Here is a 19,851-nt window from a genome sequence, read left to right as displayed (position 1 = left end):
GATTGATAGATATGAGAAAAGTAGCTAGCATATGGAAATGCACGGTATGTATGAAGATATTAGAGGCAAATAGCTGTGTTATATCACTATCTACTGTCATATGAAAAAGTTTGGGCACCCCTATTAATGTTAACCTTTTTTCTTTTAACAATTTGGGTTTTTGCAGCAGCTATTTCAGTTTCATATATCTAATAACTGATGGACTGAGTAATATTTCTGGATTGAAATGAGGTTTATTGTACTAACAGAAAATGTGCAATCCACATTTAAACAAAATTTGACCGGTGCAAAAGTATGGGCACCCTTATCAATTTCTTGATTTGAACCCTCCTACCTACTTTTTACTGACTTACTAAAGCACTAAATTGGTTTTATAACCTCTTTGAGCTTTGAACTTCATAGGCATTTGTATCCAATCATGAGAAAAGGTATTTACGGTGGCCACTTGCAAGTTGTTCTCCTATTTGAATCTCCTATGAAGAGTGTCATCATGGGCTCCTCAAAACAACTCTCAAATGATCTGAAAACAAAGATTATTCAACATAGTTGTTCAGGGGAAGGATACAAAACGTTGTCTCAGAGATTTAAACTGTCAGTTTCCACTGTGAGGAACATAGTAAGGAAATGGAAGAACACAGGTACAGTTCTTGTTAAGCGCAGAAGTGGCAGGCCAAGAAAAATATCAGAAAGGCAGAGAAGAAGAATGGTGAGAACAGTCAAGGACAATCCAAAGACCACCTCTAAAGACCTGCAGCATCATCTTGCTGCGGATGGTGTCAATGTGCATCGGTCAACAATACAGCGCACGTTGCACAAGGAGAAGCTGTATGGGAGAGTGATGTGAAAGAAGCCGTTTCTGCAAGCATGCCACAAACAGAGTCGCCTGAGGTATGCAAAAGCACAGTTGGACAAGCCAGTTACATTTTGGAAGAAGGTCCTGTGGACTGATGAAACAAAGATTGAGTTGTTTGGTCATACAAAAATGCATTATGCATGGAGGCAAAAAAACACAGCATTCCAAGAAAAGCACTTGCTACCCACAGTAAAATTTGGTGGAGGTTCCATCATGCTTTGGGGCTATGTGGCCAATGCCGGCACCGGGAATCTTGTTAAAGTTGAGAATCACATGGATTCAACTCAGTATCAGCAGATTCTTGACAATAATGTGCAAGAATCAGTGACGAAGTTGAAGTTATGCAGGGGATGGATATTTCAGCAAGACAATGATCCAAAACACCGCTCCAAATCTACTCATGCATTCATGCAGAGGAACAATTACAATGTTCTGGAATGGGCATCCCAGTCCCCAGACCTGAATATCATTGAACATCTGTGGGATGATTTGAAGTGGCTGTCCATGCTCGGCGACCATCAAACTTAACTGAACTGGAATTGTTTTGTAAACAGGAATGGTCAAATATACCTTCATCCAGGATCCAGGAACTCATTAAAAGCTACAGGAAGCGACTAGAGGCTGTTATTTTTGCAAAAGGAGGATCTACAAAATATTAATGTCACTTTTATGTTGAGGTGCCCATACTTTTGCACCGGTCAAATTTTGTTTAAATGCGGATTGCACATTTTCTGTTAGTACAATAAACCTCATTTCAATCCAGAAATATTACTCAGTCGATCAGTTATTAGATATATGAAACTGAAATAGCTGTTGCAAAAACCCAAATTGTTATAAAGAAAAAAGGTTAACATTAATAGGGGTGCCCAAACTTTTTCATATGACATGATTCATAGATACAATCTGTTATCTATTTATCTATAGCACAATCTATCTTTAATATCTGTTATCAATCTATCTAGCTATAGGACTATTTATCCCTCTATCTATCTATCTATCTATCTATCCCTCTATCTACCTACCTATCCCTCTATATATCTACCTAACTATCTTAAGCACTATCTATACATAATATCTGTTATCTATCTATCCATCCATTTATCTACCTTATGGACATACCTCATAACTAACTTTTTGAACTTGTATTCCAATGCTTTGGTTGCATCATGGAAACTTCTAAAACCGCCTTACAGAAATAGGCCGGTTATCTGAGCATCGAGGAGACAGGTCTTTCTTTAATTACCGTGATAAAGCTTTCTGTCGATGGCTTGTCAGAACAAACATGAGTCACTGGATTATATCCAACTCCTTTACAGCATTGCTCGTCTTCGGTAATCAGCTCAGTTTCACAGCATTTTAATGGAATTCCATTATTTAACTTTAGATGTGCTTTAAATTGTCCATTAGGCCCTGAACAGCAGGTTGTATCTGACACATTCACATAGTCTTGGCCGCAGCAGGACATCCCTACAAAGTACAATCACATATATAGCAGTCAAAAAGATATGCTTATAACAAGAGTGCTTAAAGAATGTATATTATATATTTATATTATTTCTTGCTATAGCGTATTTATCATTTGATGTGATTGTTCAGAATAGGCTTTCCTGTTGTATGTGTGTACATGAGGAATGACACTAATTCTGACAATTATATGACTTGTATCTTGCATATTCACCTGTCAATTTTTAGTTGTCTCTGAGCTGGTGACTGGCAGATGAGCTGTTAAGATGTCTGCCATACACAGCACACATAGATATGAGGGATCCTGCTCTCCTGTCTCTATCTAGCACATGTTCAGAAGCAGCAGCATGGAGAACATTATACAATAGAAGAAAGAAAAAAATCCAGCTTCCGGAGTAATAGTAAAACTGATGCAAAATTTTTCTTTCTTCTATTGGACCCTTGCACTGCCAGAGTGTTATCCCTGCATGCCGGACTTGCCCCATTTGAGCTGAATCAACCTTTTTTTCCTTCTCATCGAACATTATACAGGAGCATGGAGGACTTTATACAGCAGCATGGAGAATATTATACAGCAGCATGGAGGACATTATACAGCAGCATGGAGAACATTATACAGCAGCATGGAGGACATTATACAGCAGCATGGAGGACTTTATACAGCAGCATGGAGAATATTATACAGCAGCATGGAGGACATTATACAGCAGCATGGAGGGCATTATGCAGCAGCATGGAGAACATTATACAGAAGCATGGAAGACTTTATACAGCAGCATGGAGAACATTATACAGAAGCATGGAAGACTTTATACAGCAGCATGGAGGACATTATACAGGAGCATGGAGAGCATTATACAGCAGCATGGAGGACATTACACAGCAGCATGGAGGACATTATGCAGCACCATGGAGGGAATTATACAGCAGCATGGAGAGCATTATACAGCAGCATGGAGAGCATTATACAGCAGCATGGTGGACATTATACAGCAGCATGGTGGACATTATACAGCAGCATGGAGGGCATTATACAGCAGCATGGAGGGCATTATACAGCAGCATGGAGGACATTATACAGCAGCATGGAGGACATTATACAGCAGCATGGAGGACATTATACAGCAGCATGGAGGACATTATACAGCAGCATGGAGGACATTATACAGCAGCATGGAGGACATTATACAGCAGCATGGAGGACATTATACAGCAGCATGGAGGGCATTATACCACAGTAATGAGCAGTGTAGCTGTGAATCCAGCTTTGAAACAAAGTAAATGTGTTAGAAGCTGCAGCATTAATTGTCTGGTGTCTCACTGTGCTGAGTGCTAATCACTCCAACCTCATACATGATCTTCTTTAACAAGAGATTGAAGCTTCTGGGCCCCTCAACCTTCCCAGTGCTATTTACAATATTGCGTTCCCCTTATTGTAACCTCTGCAACTGTATGCATATGCAACTGACTTTCACAAGTTGAAACTGTCAAGTATTAAAATAAGGCAAGTGCAAGCATGAAGCAAAGGAGATCTATGGGATGAAAAATTAAAGCTAACACTATGACCTATGACCCTTTTGGTAATATGAAGGAATCAAAAGCTGGAGCTCGACATCCCTGTACTGGGATAAACAGGCACTGCAGCTACCTGTTCAAGTTAAATAGTCTATGTTGCAGTACCAGGCACAGCCAGAAATGTGTAGATGGTGCTGTGCCTCTATAAACAATGAAGTGGCTCTAGTGAGAATTGTGGGCCTTTATCCAGCTGCTCACTGTAGTTAACGGGTCACAGGACCGGGAATTAATTATTTACATCAAGAAAAGGTGTTGATAAATGTATGATGGCTGTGAGTCTCAACAATCTTGGGAACAAAGGTTCTAATGTCTCAAGAATGAATGGAGTAATAGTGGGCATGGGTGACCAACTCTCTATACATTGGTTGCACTTCATTTATACAGAGGACTTTGGGCTCACTGTTCTCAGTGGTGGTCTCAGCAGCTGGACCCCTAGCAACAATTTTTTATGAGACAACCAGTTTAAAAAATGAACCAGGAGTGGGAAGTTTTCCCTCTAATTTATGCCCACTGCTCTCAAGAGTATTTAGTTTTTTGTATTTTATAAATCCATCATACGGTTCCAGAGATATGGGCTCTTTTATTCAGTGCTAATTTTTACGGTCTTTGACAAGTGGGCGTGGCTCACAGCTCTGCCTAAAGACACGCCTCAGAGGATCCCGTGAAGCACTAAGTGAAAAGGGCAATATCTTTGGAACCGGATGGCGGATTTTAAAAAAACAAAAAGCTACATATTCAGGGGAGCAGTGGGAATAACATAAGAGTAAGAAGTGGCCGCTTTTGACCTGGCAACATGTCCCCTCTAAAGGCCTCTTAATGACTATATCCATTTCTACCACTAATCTTCTTAGGATAAGGTGTCATTGTCAGACAGACAAGCCATCCGACGGCCCTGAGGAGCCCACGGTGTTCTTCTTCTTCTCAGATTTGACGACACTTATGACATATTTCAAGAAACAGATCATAAAAACTCATAAACGTGATGCCGATAGCTGGAAAGGACATCTGACAGACAGACTGAAATTTTCATAATGAACTATTGCAGCTTGGGAGAGGAAAAAAAAAAAAGAAAACAATTGATGCCGCGTCCTCGTCCCCTTATGGAGAAATTCTATCTATCTGTGACAGAATCGGAAACTTCAGCCAAGAATTCAGTCATCTAACACAAAATGACTCCCTTTCTAGTTTCTTTAGTAAACCATTACTTTTTTTTTTTTAATTATTATCAACCTTGTTCCAGTGTGATAAATTGCTAATTACTTAATACCCTAATCAGCGTTCATTCTTTGCAAAGATAAACTGTGACAGGGCCATTAATTTAAATAGTAATTTCACTTAATAGCCAGAACGGCGCACCAGATTTTTATGCAGCATTTTCTGAAGACTGCATCCATCACGGAAATATTCTGACATAAAGATGTCTGACATGCACTAACTCACTTAGGGAGAGCAGATGTTGCGGAGCAGAGTTTGATCGTAATTCCCATAGTGCATCACTTCAGCATGAATGAACTGCAAATGCAGAGATAGACAATTGTGTGGAGCTGCACTGCGTAGCCTCTGACCCCCTGCCTAATTTATCACATGTTCTCCGGCACTTGACTTTTGATCTGTAACATCAGAGGGGAATTTTTCGCTCAACCACAACCAAAAACAAAATAAGTTCAAGACCCGACAATTATATCTTCTCTGCCAAATGGATTTGTGTTGTGTGCTACGTATGGTTGGCAGTCAACATCGACTAAACCAGGCTATAAAGAGCAAAAACATTCACAGTACCCAAGTCCAGCAACCATGCCGGTAGTCCATGCTTACCGGATCAGAGCCTCGTGATGACTATGGGACGTATGGCGTATGATGTGACACACAACACAACAAAGGATACACCGGGGACACGATAACAATGGTGGGCTCTAGCGCTAGTGAGGGGGGAGATGGAACACCTCCTTAACTCATCTCCTGCTGTATCCTACACTCCTGACCAGTCCCTATACAGGTTCCGCACCTGTTGCCGAACAGGATACCAGAGACTCTGACAGACCCTGTAATAGCCCTGGCTAGTGAGCTGGCAAGTGAGGGACGCTAATCACACCGCTGCACTAATAAAACACCAGGGGAAGGAAAGACCGACAAGGAAAATAACAGACATCTGCAGTCAGAACCATGACTGCAGCCTATACAGAAACTTGAGATAAAGGCTCCACCAGCTGAGATCAGGGCTCCACCAGCTGCGGTTAGAACCAGGACTGCAGCCTATACACCAATTTGAGATAAGGGCTCCACTTCCTTCACTCACCTGCAGCTGTAACCTACACTCCTGACCAATCCCTATACAAGTTCTGCACCTGTCGCTGAACAGGATACTTGAGACCCTGACAGACCCTGTAATAGCCCTGGCTAGTGAGCTGACAGGTAAGACATGCTAATCCCTCCGCTGCACTAATAAAACACCAGGGGAAGGAAAGACTGACAAAGAAAACAACAGACAGCTGCAGTCAGAACCAAGACTAAAGCTTATACAACAACTTGAGATAAGGATTCCACCTCCTTCACTCACCTGCAGCTGTAACCTACACTCCAAACCAGTCCCTATACAGGTTCCGCACCTGTCACTGAACAGGATAACTGAGACCCTGGCAGACCCTGTAATAGCCCTAGTTAGTGAGCTGGCAGGTGAGGGATTCTAGCCCCACCGCTGCACTAATAAAACACCAGAGGAAGGAAAGACCGACAGGGGAACCAACAACAGACAGCTGCAGTCAGAACCATGACTAAAGTCTATACAACAATTTGAGATAAGAGCTCCACCAACTCCTTCCACCTCCAGGCCAAGCATCCAAATGAATGAGAATAACCAACACCTTCTACTGGGAGCAGAGGGTATATTGTTATGATCCAGTGACTGAGGAGGATCAGAAAAAGAGCAATAAATCGGAACCCAGAAAATAACCAGAGCGGCTGGAAACTTAATGTACTGCAGACCTAATACTGACACACAACTAGAAGTAGCCATTGGCCGAGCCTACGATGACCTAGTCGTTTCGACACAGCCGGTGAACTAAATATTCTAACAGAGAAATATAGAAAAGCTAATCTGCCGCGGAGTAATCCACAAAGATATAGATAGCCCCCCACATATAAAGATTATGGTGATATAGGAAAACACAATATGTAGCTAGAGAACAGATTCAGCAAAGATGAATCCCAAACTAGCTATATAGGAACGGATAGGAAAGAGCACTGTCTGCAGCCGTAAAAACCCTAATAAATACCAGCACGCCTGACGTGGAAAAATACTGAGCCTAAACAGGCTCTCCCCCGCTATATCAGTACTCTGGTGTTACTGGGATACAAGAAAAACACTGATATAGAGAAGGAACTGAATATTGTATCAAGCATGACAACACAATACATAACAGAACATGGAGCAAGGTACACAGATACTCCCAGCAGGGAATAATCCAATTCCACCAAGAACTCCACACAGGCAAAATAACAAGAGAGTGAAAACCATAAGCAAAGGTACAAGGACCAACTTATCTGAGAGGAGTTCTGGTAGACACAGAGAAAAGGGCTGGTTTCAGGATGTCCTTAGCACACAGGAAATACAATTGAGCACCAGCAAGGAACAAAAGGAAGCTACACAGTTATATAGGCCCAAACCAAATGGCCTGATTGCAAATCCTACTCAGCTGTCTGGTTCCCATTTAGCAAGTCAACTGCACTACCAGCACAGACCACACGAGGGAGCCCCAAACTGGAATCCAATTCAAATGTATTCACAACAGTATATATAGGGACTGAGAGTGGTCCCAACCAGAAACACTCAAGGCCAGGTGTCATGAGCTGCTGGAAAGCAAAATTGACATTAACCCTCAGACCGCTGAAAGAAAAGAAACTACATTTAAATTTGAGAGTCTTGCATGGAAATGACTCTCTATCCCAAAATCTGTCATTAGTCTCATAATGCAGAGAGATAGGCATGACACGTAAACTTCCTTGTATTTGCGTCCTGACGCATTTTCTGAGTAGTAGAGCCAACATGATGCAATTGTTGCCGCTCGTTGCCGGCAGGTAAAAGGAGGTGTCCAGGCTCTAGTCTGGCAGACATAACCGCTAGACCAGGGTCCTGCTCAGGTCTGATCAGCTCTAGGGCAGATGAATGATCTAACAAGTCCATTCCCATTTAAAGCTGTTCCATCGATTGTCACCATACAGTTTGCATATTGTCGGCAGCACATACCTTGTACGCAGGCAGATGTGCTGCTGAAAATTAAGATTTAAGGGCAAAGATAAATAATCAAAATCAGCCAAAGACTAAAGGCCGCTTTACACGCTGCGATATCGGTACCGATATCGCTAGCGTGGGTACCCGCCCCCATCTATTGTGCGACACAGGCAAATCTCGGCCCGTGCCACACAACATCGCCCAGACCTGTCACACATACCTGCCCAGCGACGTCGCTGTGACCGGCGAACCGCCTCCTTTCTAAGGGGGCGGTTCGTTCAGCGTCACAGCAGCGTCACTGAACCACCGCCCAATAGAAGTGGAGGGGCGGAGATGAGCGGGACGTAACATCCCGCCCACCTCCTTCCCTCGCATTGCGGCCGGGAGGCAGGTAAGGAGAGCTTCCTCGTTCCTGCGGCGTCACACAGAGCGATGTGTGCTGCCGCAGGAACGAAGAACAACTTCGTTACTGCTGCAGTAACGATATTTGAGAATGGACCCCCATGTCACCGATGAGCGATTTTGCACGTTTTTGCGACGATGCAAAATCGCTCATAGGTGTCACACGCAATGGCATCGCTAATGCGGCCGGATGTGCGTCACAAATTCCGTGACCCCAACGACTTCGGATTAGCGATATCGTAGTGTGTAAAGCCCCCTTTAGGGGTACTTTGCACGCTGCGACATCGCTACTGCGATATCGTCGAGGTCAAATTGAAAGTGACACACATCCGGCGCCGGTAACGACGTCGCAACGTGTAAAGCCTAGATGCGCCGATAAACGTTCGCAAAAGCGTCGTAAATTGGCGATCTGTGTAGCGTCGGTCATTTCCATAATGTCGGTACGATGTTGTTCCTCGTTCCTGCGGCAGCACACATCGCTGTGTATGAAGCCGCAGGAGCGAGGAACATCACCTTACCTGCCTCCACCGGCTATGAGGAAGGAAGGAGGTGGGCGGGATGTTTACGTCCCGCTCATCTCCGCCCTTCCGCGTCTATTGTCCGCCTGCCGTGTGACGTCGCTATGACGCCGCACGACCCGCCCCCTTAGGAAGGAGGCGGGTCGCTGGCCAGAGAGACGTCGCAGGGCAGGTAAGTGCATGTGAAGCTGCCGTAGCGATAATGTTCACTACGGCAGCTATCACAAGATATCGCATGTGCGACGGGGGCGGGGACTATCGCGCTCGGCATCGCAAGCATCAGCTAATGATGTTGCAGCGTGCAAAGTACCCCTTAATGTTTTGCTAATTTTTTCAGCTGATATGTTTATGCAAGCTAATGATCGGGAACGAACATTCTTAAAAACGATCATTCGGTCAATTATCGAGCCATGTAAGAGTGTCTATCAACAATTTCCACTATAGTAATTGCATATATTATTAGCTAGATCTCTTAGACCGAATGAGGCTGGTGTACTTAAAACAAATAAACAAAAAAAAGAACAAAGGACTATATAATTAGGATACTCAACTGATACTCAAATGTCCCAGCTCCAGTGCCGGACTTTGCTTCCTTCTATGGCTAGCTTCCTCTGTGCTTGTCCACACTTGGTAATATGGTGACAAAGCAAGCTCCTATGATGTCATCATCTAAGGCTTTGTAAGCCCAACTTAAGAGACAATGCACCCCCTGATTATTTGGGTAATAGTACCCTTTCCTGCCACATGCTTTCCTGGAGTTCAACCATACTTCATCCCACTTGATTCTGCTCAAGCCCAAACCTGATATTCTGCAACCAGCTGCTTAGTGTTGTTTAGACCTTTCCACAGCTTAAGTGGGGCTGTTGATACTCAACTTGTGCTGATGTCATACCCATGTGACCAGAAGGGGCGGGGCGTCAGCCAAGATAGCTGATGCCAGGAAGCAACATTATTTTTCTGTTGGCTGAGGCCCCACCCCTTATGGTTACATGGGTATGACATCAGCACAGGTCCTTCTAGTCACTTAGTAAAACAATGGTAGAGTCTAAATCCCAGTGGCCAGAGGGACCTCTGCTGATGACATGCCCATGTGACCAGAAATGGGCGGGGCCTCCACCGTCATTGCTTATACCAAGAAGATACATTATTCTTCTAAGTCCACGTCGGCATAGAGTTGATTATAATAGAAGCGGGGGTCTGAGGGTAAGACCCCCGAATGGGGAGGGTGTGCAGGGGGAGGCGAAGCATGAGTATAGTGGACGGGAGGAAACATCACCATGCCCACCAAACAAGCCATCGCGCCCACTAAGGAAGCTGGTCACGCCCACATGTCCTTCTATCCACTGGGATTTAGCCACAACAATTCTATAATAGAATTAGCCTAAATAATAGAGGAAGGATGGACATGCAGAGGGTGGAAATCACTATGAATTCCCAGCCCAGCTATCAGCTCATCCGCAGCTGCTGTCAATCAAAAAGCTGCTCATTTTACAAACTTTACTTGCTTATGTTTCAAAACCTATACATCCTAGCTAACAACTAAAGGTATGTATAGAATCAGCCTGATAGTGCCAGAATAGCACTGGATTTAGGTTATATGGGAAAATCCTGGTGATTTGTGGTCTTTAATTTATCTTCCCATCACCTTTCATATGTCCTCAGTTAGGTTGGTGGGACATTTCCCTTGCCTTCATATATTATTCTCCTATTACCTCTGCATGTGCTGTAAAGAACAAAGTTAATTTTAATCAATAGTTCTTGGAATAATAATAATATCCACAATTGTATGTCATTAAAAAAAATGTTCCTGTGCTGAGATAATCTTATATATGTGTCCCTGCTGTGTACTGTGTAATGGCCGTGTCTGACCGTACAGGGACATGGTCTGATCATACCACAGCTCCTGGGCAGAGGAGGAAGTAAGAAAGTGTACAGACATTACAGCACAGGATTGTAAATAATTATTTCTTTGAGGTAACACATTTTTTAAAAACAGGCAGGGAAATGTTTTACCTCACAAAAAGGATCAGCTATGATCCCGTTTTATAATGTCTCTATACTCTTTTGCATCCTCCCCTGCCCAAGAGATGTGGCATGACCAGACCATGTCCCTGTACGGTCAGACACGGCCATTACAGAGGACATGGCAGGGACACATAGAATATCTCACATAAGTGAGTACGCCCCTTTCATTTTTTGTACATATTTTATTATATCTTTTCAAGGAAGGACAATGAAGATAAGACACTGATAGAATATAAATTAGTCAGCATGCAGCTTGTATAACAGTGTAAATTTGGTGTACCCTCTAAATAATTAAACACACAACCATTAACACTAGAACTACTGAGGTAGTCATTTTGACTACTTTGCACCATGTATTTCTATATAGGCGTCACGAGTCCAGTAGTTCTAGTGTCAAAGGGAACCTGCCATGTAGTTTTTCAATATTAAACCGCCCCAATATGTTTTAAATGATGCAATGTGCATCACTGACATGGTTTAAAAAAAATATTCCATGTATTTTTCTTAAAAAAAGATTTTATATGCTTAGGTGAATGCAGTACATACCTTTGGCTTCAGTCATACGGTTGACGCTTTTGTTTGGTTCAGTCACGGTCAATCAAGTTCAGTCACAATCTTTTTTTTAACTTAGTCATGCCCCTCCCATTTTGATTGGTGACTTGCCGAAACTCATATCAATTTCCCCTGGAATATCGCACTTGCGCAATTCCTCTCTACTGCCTGGGCATGAGCACTGAATCTGGGTGTACATCCCTAGAATAATTTGTGATATGCGCATGATGTGGGCCTTCTGATGTCACATAGGGAAAGTGCACACAAAGACAGGAACGTGCAGAGCGGCAGGAGTACAATGACGTTGGTAACAGGGACTCGTTTAGAGTGCGCGCTCCCTACACGATGTCAGAAGTCTTGGAGCATGCGCACACCACAAATTAATCTAGGAGCGTGACTAAGTTAAAAAAAGGATCGAGACTGAACGTGTGTGAACGTGACTGAACCAAACAAAAGCGCCACCCAATGACTGACACCAAAAGGTATGTACTGCATTCACCTAAGTTTTGTGAATACTGTCTGGTGGAGCTCGGCTCTTGAACTCCCTCCTGTGGTCGTTGATGTTAGTGGGTTGGATTCTGTTCCTCAGTTCTACTGACCTGGTTGGCAGCTCAAACCTTGATTTTGAATATAGGCGTGTGCTGGCGGTTTGTCTCTGCCAGTTGTCTGAAATTCCTGAGACTATAGGAATCTGTCTCTTGTTCTCCTGGCTTCCCCTCTATCAAGCTAAGCTAAGTTCTTGGTTTTGCTTTATACTTTTTGTGTGTTATTTGCTTATTGCTTCTGTGAATTATCTGTGAAGGTTTTTTGTATTGAATTCTGTTTTGTTTGTGCCTTCAGATTTATCTTCCTAGTCAGTCTATGCTATTAATCTTAGTAAGGGTTAGTCGGCAGGTTAATTGCTAGTATTTTCCTACCAGAGTCTTGTACGGATTGTGAACGTGCGAGTGTTAGATTACTCTATCTTTTTGCACATTCCGTGTAGGAAGTTTTGATAGGGTTTTTATGCCGACCGCAAGAGTTCCCTATCTTGTCTTTCGTATTTAGTATAGTGTGGCCTCTCTTTGCTCCATCTTGCTCTTACTGTGTATGTCTTTTCATCTTTGTTCACAGTCTGTACATGTGGGAGGCTGCCTATTTTCTTTGAAGAAATCTGCTCTGAGGCAAGATAGTTTCTTTTCACTTTCTGCCTTGTAGGTTATGTAGTCCTCCGGCTGGGTTTGAGGCATCTAGGTTGTTAGGCATGCTGCCCAGCTACTTCTTGTGTGGTGTTAAGTTCAGGGCTTGCGGTCGGTACTTTATCACCTACGACTCTGGTGAATTGTGTTCATGGTAGTCATTGAACATTGGATCATAACACCTAAGCATATAAAGTCTTAGGTGAATATGTGGATTTTTTTTTTATTTAAACCTTGCTAGTGTTGCACATTGCATCATTTAAAACACAATGGAGATGGTTTAATGTTGAAAAAGAACATAACAGGTTCCCTTTAATGTCAAAACTGCTAGCAATAAAAGAGAGTAGACCCCTAAGTGAAAATGGACAAATTGTACCAAATGTGTCAATATTTTTTGTGGCCACCATTATTTTCAAGCACGGCTTTAAATCTCTTGGTCATGGAGTGTACTAGAGCTTCAAAGGATCCTAGATCCTCTTACATTCTCCATAATGACATCACGGAGCTGGTGGATGTTAAAAACCTTGTGATCCTCCACCTTCCGTTTGAGGAGACTCCACAGATGCTTCATAGGGTTTTGGTCTGGAGACGCTTGGCCAGTCCAGCACCTTCACCATCAGTTTCTTTAGCAAGATAGTGGTCATCTTGGAGGTGTGTTTGAGTTGTTGTCATGTTGGAATACTGCCCTATAGCCCAGTTTCTGAAGTGAGTGGATCATGCTTGGCTTCAGTATGTCACAGTACATGTTGGCATTTATGGTTCCCTCAATGAACTGTAGCTCCTCACAGCTGGCAGCACTCATGCAGCGCCAAACCATGACACTCCCACCACCATGCCTGACTGTAGGCAGGACACACTTGTCTTTGTACTCCTCACCTGGTTGTTACCACAAACTCTTATAACTATCTAAACCAAACAAGTTTATTTTAGTCTCATCAGACCACAGGACATGGTTGCAGTAATCCATGTCCTTAGTCTGGCGGTTTTCAGCAAACTGTTTGCGGGTTTTCTTGTACATAATCTTTAGAAGAGACTTCCTTTTTGGACAATAACTACGCAGATCAATGTGATGCAGTATGCGGTGTATGGTCTGAGCACTGACAGGTGGACCTTCCACCACTGTAACCTCTGCAGCAATGCCGGCTACCCTCATACGTCTATTTTGAAAAGACAACCTCGGGATATGACGCTGAGCACATGCACTCAACTTCTTTGGTCGACCATGACAGAGCCTGTTCTGAGAAGAACTTGTCGTGTTAAATTGCTGTATGGTGTTGGCCACCATGCTGCAATACAGTTGCAGGGTGTTGACAATCTTCTTATAGCCTTGGCCGTCTTTATGTAGATTGACAATTCTATTTTTCAGATCCTTAGGGAATTCTTTGCCATAAGGTGTTATGTTGAACTTCCAGTGACTGGGTGGAGGAGTATGGACTGGTAGCATCAGAGAAACCAATAGTTATGGGAACGCTGAAGGAAGAAGTGTGTCTCAAAGTGAAGCTTACCATAGAAAATGTGCTTAAGTATTCTGCCCAGTGTATCACTTCTTGAAGTTGTGCTGAAAAAACTTCGCCTAAGGTTCAGTTAAAGATTGTTGTTAAAGATCTCTGAGTCATTGTCAATGTCTCCCTTGTGGATGGATCCTGGTTTGACAGGTGGCCTAACAGAAGGTATAACTTGTACACCCAGCTAGGACACCACTTCCACCAACTCCATTGCTCTGTGAGGAGGTCTGGAGTGAATCACTCGCCTGCGGCTACTGCTCTGGACCACCCTTACATCTACACAAGTCTGGACCACCCTTACATCTACACAAGTCTGGACCACCCTTACATCTACACAAGTCTGGACCACCCTTACATCTACACAAGTCTGGACCACCCTTACATCTACACAAGTTTGCTGTTCCTGTACTGTTCACACATTTGGGTTTGCTACATCTTTTACTTCCAGCTCTGCAAATCCAACTGCCATCCTGCATATCCAGCTCACTGTCCCTTGCTGCTCCACATCACATCCGCAAATCCAGATCTGCTTTATCTTCACCTCTGGTCCGTGCTGCTCACCAAGACCTATAGCTTGCACTTCACCATGTGAGCCCATAGATCGCAGGAGTCCATGTGTAGTGTCCGCCCAGCCTGACTGAGAACCTCAGCTTGTATAGAGCAGTGGGAAATTCTAGCAGAGAGGAAGTTTTACTGTTAAGTGTCATGCTATTTTTGTTTTTTGGTAAGACTCATTGGGTGTCACAGCAGCATCAGGCTCTGCTCACACTGCAGAGTCTGACAGGCAACCTGATGTCTCCTAGTAGTTCAACCAGAGCTGGACGTCGGCTGTTTCATGAGCACGGTTCCTCAGTTCTGCAGGAGATAATGCCTGCTGACTTGGGGACTCTGCTAGGAGCTCATTGCTAATTATCAATCACAGCTGTCTCCTTCCTATATAGGGTAATGGATCCTGGTGCTCAGTGCCGATAATAGCTCCAGCTTGTGTAGCGATTTCGGTCTTATTGTGGTGATTCAATTTTGGTGATCCATGGTGTGCTTACTGTGAGGTGTGGAAGTTTGCCGGTTGTCTGTTTACTTCCTTTTATGTTATTTTCCCCTGTGTACGTATTGTCGCTCCTGTGTGTTTAATTGCCGTGTGCAAAAGTTTTGGGTTTTTCTTGTCTGTGTTTAGTTGTGGTGTTTTTGAGTTTGGTCCCGACTAACCCCTTAAGTGGAGGAGGGGGAGGGGATTTATATCAGGGTTTGGACAGGAGTTAGGGTCATGCTGGCAACTCAGACCTCGCTACCATCAAGGAAACAACAAAGAGCCAGCACCAATGTGCACTAAGGCATCAAATATTCCAAACTGCATTATAAAAAATTTTTTTGAGATTTTTGGCAAAAAATTGCAATTTCTTGAGCTGCTTCGCCACGTCACGGCAAATCTCATTTGAAGCAGTCCTACACTAAAATATTTTTATAAAATGTGCCATGCGGCCTCACATATAAATAGCAGAACTGCTCTCAGCAGCACTCACCTGGTCTATTGCAGTCCCGTACCCATGACTGAGTCATGGCTGTGGGCGGGACAGGTCCAAGCAAATGCTGCATGAAGTATATATATAGCCTGTGGACAAAGCCTGATGACCCAATGTGAACAGTCACCAAACGCCAAAATCTATACAGATGGAATACATCCCAAATTGGGGTGCATAGCAAGGTGGAGGTCAACCACCGACCAATTCAACAAAGAAACAACAAAGAGCCAGCACCAATGTGCACTAAGGCATCAAATATTCCAAACTGCATTATAAAAATTTTTTTTGAGATTTTTGGCAAAAAATTGCAATTTCTTGAGCTGCTTCGCCACGTCACGGCAAATCTCATTTGAAGCAGACCATCAAGAGTACGTCTGAGCTAAGGCACAGCGCAGGGTCCCCAGTCAGCCTAGGTGCCCCTGTCCAGTCATTCCATCTCCGTGACATTAATCCTGCCCGGCATATAAGATAACCACAATTCATATCTACAACCCGTGGTATCAGGGAATGATTTATTCAGTTGGGTGAACTTCTTAAAACTCTCTCCAAAGAACAGTTTCAGAATCCCCTTTACCCATAATATCATATAAGGATGATCAGCCAACCCCAACATGCATATTTATGGTGGAAAAAGGAGAGATAAATGCCAGTTGAGCTATTCATTGTATATGGTCAGGTGTAGACAGATTGGATATAAGTGGCCAAATATCTCTCTACATTAGTAAATGACCATGACCTAACACTTGAGGAATTAATGAGCAGGACGCAATTACATAAAGCCCAGGGAAGAAAAATTCAGATCAATGCTTTATCCTTGCATCTATTTACCCTGGACAAGGCAGAGTAACTTTTGCATGCACTATCCTGGCACCTAGCATCCATTATAGAAAATATTATAAATACTGGAGGAGACCGAACCAGAGCAATACTGACCTTTCTGTTTACCACCTATATTATATATTGCCTGTTACTTATATAATCTTAACATATGTGCTGTGCAGAGATTGTTACCACTCACATCAGCCAGTGTCCCCAAAGATGTTAATATCTACCCACCTTTGATAAGTATTCTTTTATGCAGAAAATCACTGTTCAAACCAAGCACAGCTGCTCAGTGCACCCTTGACGTAGCCACGTTTCTATCTATGAGATGCTTTCCATCTATCTCTGCCTACTATAAAGTTAGAACTGGATCACGGGGTATGCAATTACGGGACAGGTGACCTTAAGGTGGCCTTCTGACTCGAGGCCCTGCGCTGTCACTTATCTCAGTGGTTGGCTTGATGGTAGCCAGGTTCGAGCCCCCAATGTGATCCTGATTCCTATCCGAGCCCTGATCTTACTCCCCCTCTCTCTCACCCTTGGGACGGGCCGGAAAACACAAAGACAAAACCTCACAAAATGGCATGGATAAAGGAGAATGGAAACTCGTTCACACCACACTCAAACATAAAGGAGAGACTATATGTGTACAGGGGTATATAGAAAAGGGAATACAGTAACCGCACAATAGGGGAACGTCCACACCACTCAAAATATCAATACAAATCATCATAAACAGGTTCACCACAAAGACTTGGATTTCTGAAGCTATCATCAGCTCTGAGTAGCAGAATCTTATATAGGGGGGAGATGGCTGTGATTGGTAATTAGAGTTCCTGAGGTCAGCAAGAAGTAACTCCTGCAGGACTGAGGAACAGAGCACATGAAACAGCCGATGCCCAGCTCTGGCTGAAGAACTAGAAGACATCAGTTTGCCTGTTAGGCTTTACAGCGTGAAAAAAGCCTGAATTCGCTGTGACACCTAATGAGTCTGGACCTGAACACCGCATGACAAACTGTCAGTCAAGGAAGAGAAGATAGACGCTAAACAAGTAGGTTGAATGGTGCCCTGAACTACTCAGCCAAACTAAAGGTGCGCTGAGCATCTGTGCGTTGTTTAAAAAGTATGCTGGCATACTCCCTATAAAACCTCCTTCACATGTCCATGCATTAAACAAACAAGTGTGACGCTCCATGGTGCAGGTCCGTATGGCGTCCGTGTGTCCCTGCGTGTGTTCTCTGTGTGCTATTCGTGTGACATCCGGATAGCACACAGACAGCCTAAACTTGTGTACTTACCTGTCTCCTGCGCTGCTGTGTCTGGCGCTGCTGTCACACTTGCTTTTGGGTCTGCAGTCAGTTTAGCAAATATTCATGAGGCATAATGAGACGGACCCGGAAGCAACAGCAGCACCGGAGACAGATAAGTATAAAAATCCATTTAATTTCAGTGAATGGGTGTCATATGGATCACATCAGTGTGTGGTCCGTGTGACATCCGTGCTGGAGGCAAAAAAACAGACATTTCGCCATGTGGAGCACACAAACACACGGTCTGTGTCAAAACACAGATGTGTGAGCAAACCCATTGATTTTAATGGGTCTACTGTACGTGTGTCTGTGTCTCCACACGTACCGGAAACACGGACATATGAAGGGGGCCTAATGTGCATACCCACTAAGGTCAATTTCATAGGTAGCCAATTAACCTCAATCGCAGTGTTACAATTCAGAATTCTATAGTAAAACACAAATTTCTGGAAATTTGACTCAAAGTCAATCTCTCCAGATCGATCCGCTCTACTTTTACACATTCCAATTCTCCATTTGCCCCCTAGATGTTTTTCTCCAAATTTCAGACACATTTTCAGGTACTGAAACCTTCGTCTGGTCACCACAGCCAGATTATTTTTACCACTATGATCAGATTGATTGGAGCCATTTTTTTTGGCCAATACCTTTCAAGCCTATTTCCCCCTTACGATACTTGGTTACATGCTATTCCATCCTGCCATTCACTGTCAGCCCACATTTACTCAGGAAAGTCAAGGAGAAAGTGTATCGCAACAAAAAAAAATAAAAATCTGTTTTCGTGAAATCCTGCCAACAATTATTTAATGTGCATCACAGAAGCGAAGGAATGTATAAACACAGCTGGCTGATGAATTACTAATTCAATAAATCTGTAAAACCAATGGTTTACGGCAAGCATTAGAATTAAACGCCATAAGCTTTCAAGGCCGCAGATAAGCTATACTGAATATTAAGCCGGACTCTAATATTCACAACTTTGGACATATTGGCCGGTGCCAGATCACAGATGTGAGAAGTGCAGGTATCGGGCAAATGTGATAATAAAGTCCAAAATGTTTTATATGGGGCTAGAGGATACTATAGATATTCCAGGACCACAAGTACACTTGCTGCTGGCCACTCCGTTTGGCACGGGACACCTAATTTTCATTTTTATACCTGGCTCTAGACTGTTGCAATTTCTTCTGTTGCGTATACAACAGCTGCAGGCTTATGTTGCAGTGGCTATCTTGAGCATGCAGCACTGCAAAATTCCACCATGCAAAAATGATTATTTTTGCAGCTTTTTTTCTGAAGATTTTTCAGCACCAAAACACACAATAGAAATTTGCCCAGATTATTGCATTTTGGCTGCGTTTTTAGATGCTTTTTATTAAGTACTAGCTGTAGTACCCAGTGTTGGCCGGGATAGTAACTGTCTCTCTGTTTCTTTCCTAGTCTGTCTGTCTGACTCTCTGTCTGTCTCATTCCGTCTTTCTATCTCTTTCCCTGTCTGTCAATTTCCCTATCTTTCCCTGCCTGTCTCTTTGTCTATGTCTATCTGTGTCTGTCTGTTTCTTTGTCTGTCTCTTTGTCTGTCTGTCGGTCTCTGCTCGTCTCTGTCTGTATCTTCCCCTATCTGTCTGTCTCTTTCCCTGTCTGTCTCTTTGTCTGTGCCTGTCTCTGTCTGTCTGTATCTTTCCCTGTCTGTCTTTCCCTATCTATTTGTCTGTCTCTTTGTCTATCTCTGTCTATTTCTGTGTCTGTCTGTTTCTCTCTATCTCTGTCTATGTTTCTGTGTCTCTCTCTATCTCTGTGTTCTGTCTGTCTTTTTCCCCGTTTATCTGTCTCTTTCCCCGTCTGTCTCTTTCCCTGTGTCTGTCTCTTTCCCCGTCTGTCTCTTTCTCAGTCTATCT

The 19,851-nt window shown here is 43.4% G+C and overlaps 1 protein-coding gene across 1 annotated transcript in view; it reads right to left on the bottom strand.

Annotated features, from left to right (window-relative positions):
- The window catches only part of USH2A (usherin), a 1,098,211-nt gene that overhangs the window by 210,340 nt on the left and 868,020 nt on the right, over nucleotides 1-19,851 (bottom strand). Inside the window, exon 50 of the mRNA XM_075339131.1 lies at nucleotides 2,097-2,320. Within this exon, the coding sequence (XP_075195246.1) occupies nucleotides 2,097-2,320 (224 nt within the window). The remainder of the gene's footprint in view (nucleotides 1-2,096; nucleotides 2,321-19,851) is intronic.

Source organism: Anomaloglossus baeobatrachus, chromosome 3 (assembly GCF_048569485.1).
Source record: "Anomaloglossus baeobatrachus isolate aAnoBae1 chromosome 3, aAnoBae1.hap1, whole genome shotgun sequence".
Taxonomy (NCBI): domain Eukaryota; kingdom Metazoa; phylum Chordata; class Amphibia; order Anura; family Aromobatidae; genus Anomaloglossus; species Anomaloglossus baeobatrachus.
The sequence above is the reverse complement of the archived record's forward strand: the minus strand, read 5'-3'. Positions and strand labels throughout refer to the sequence as shown.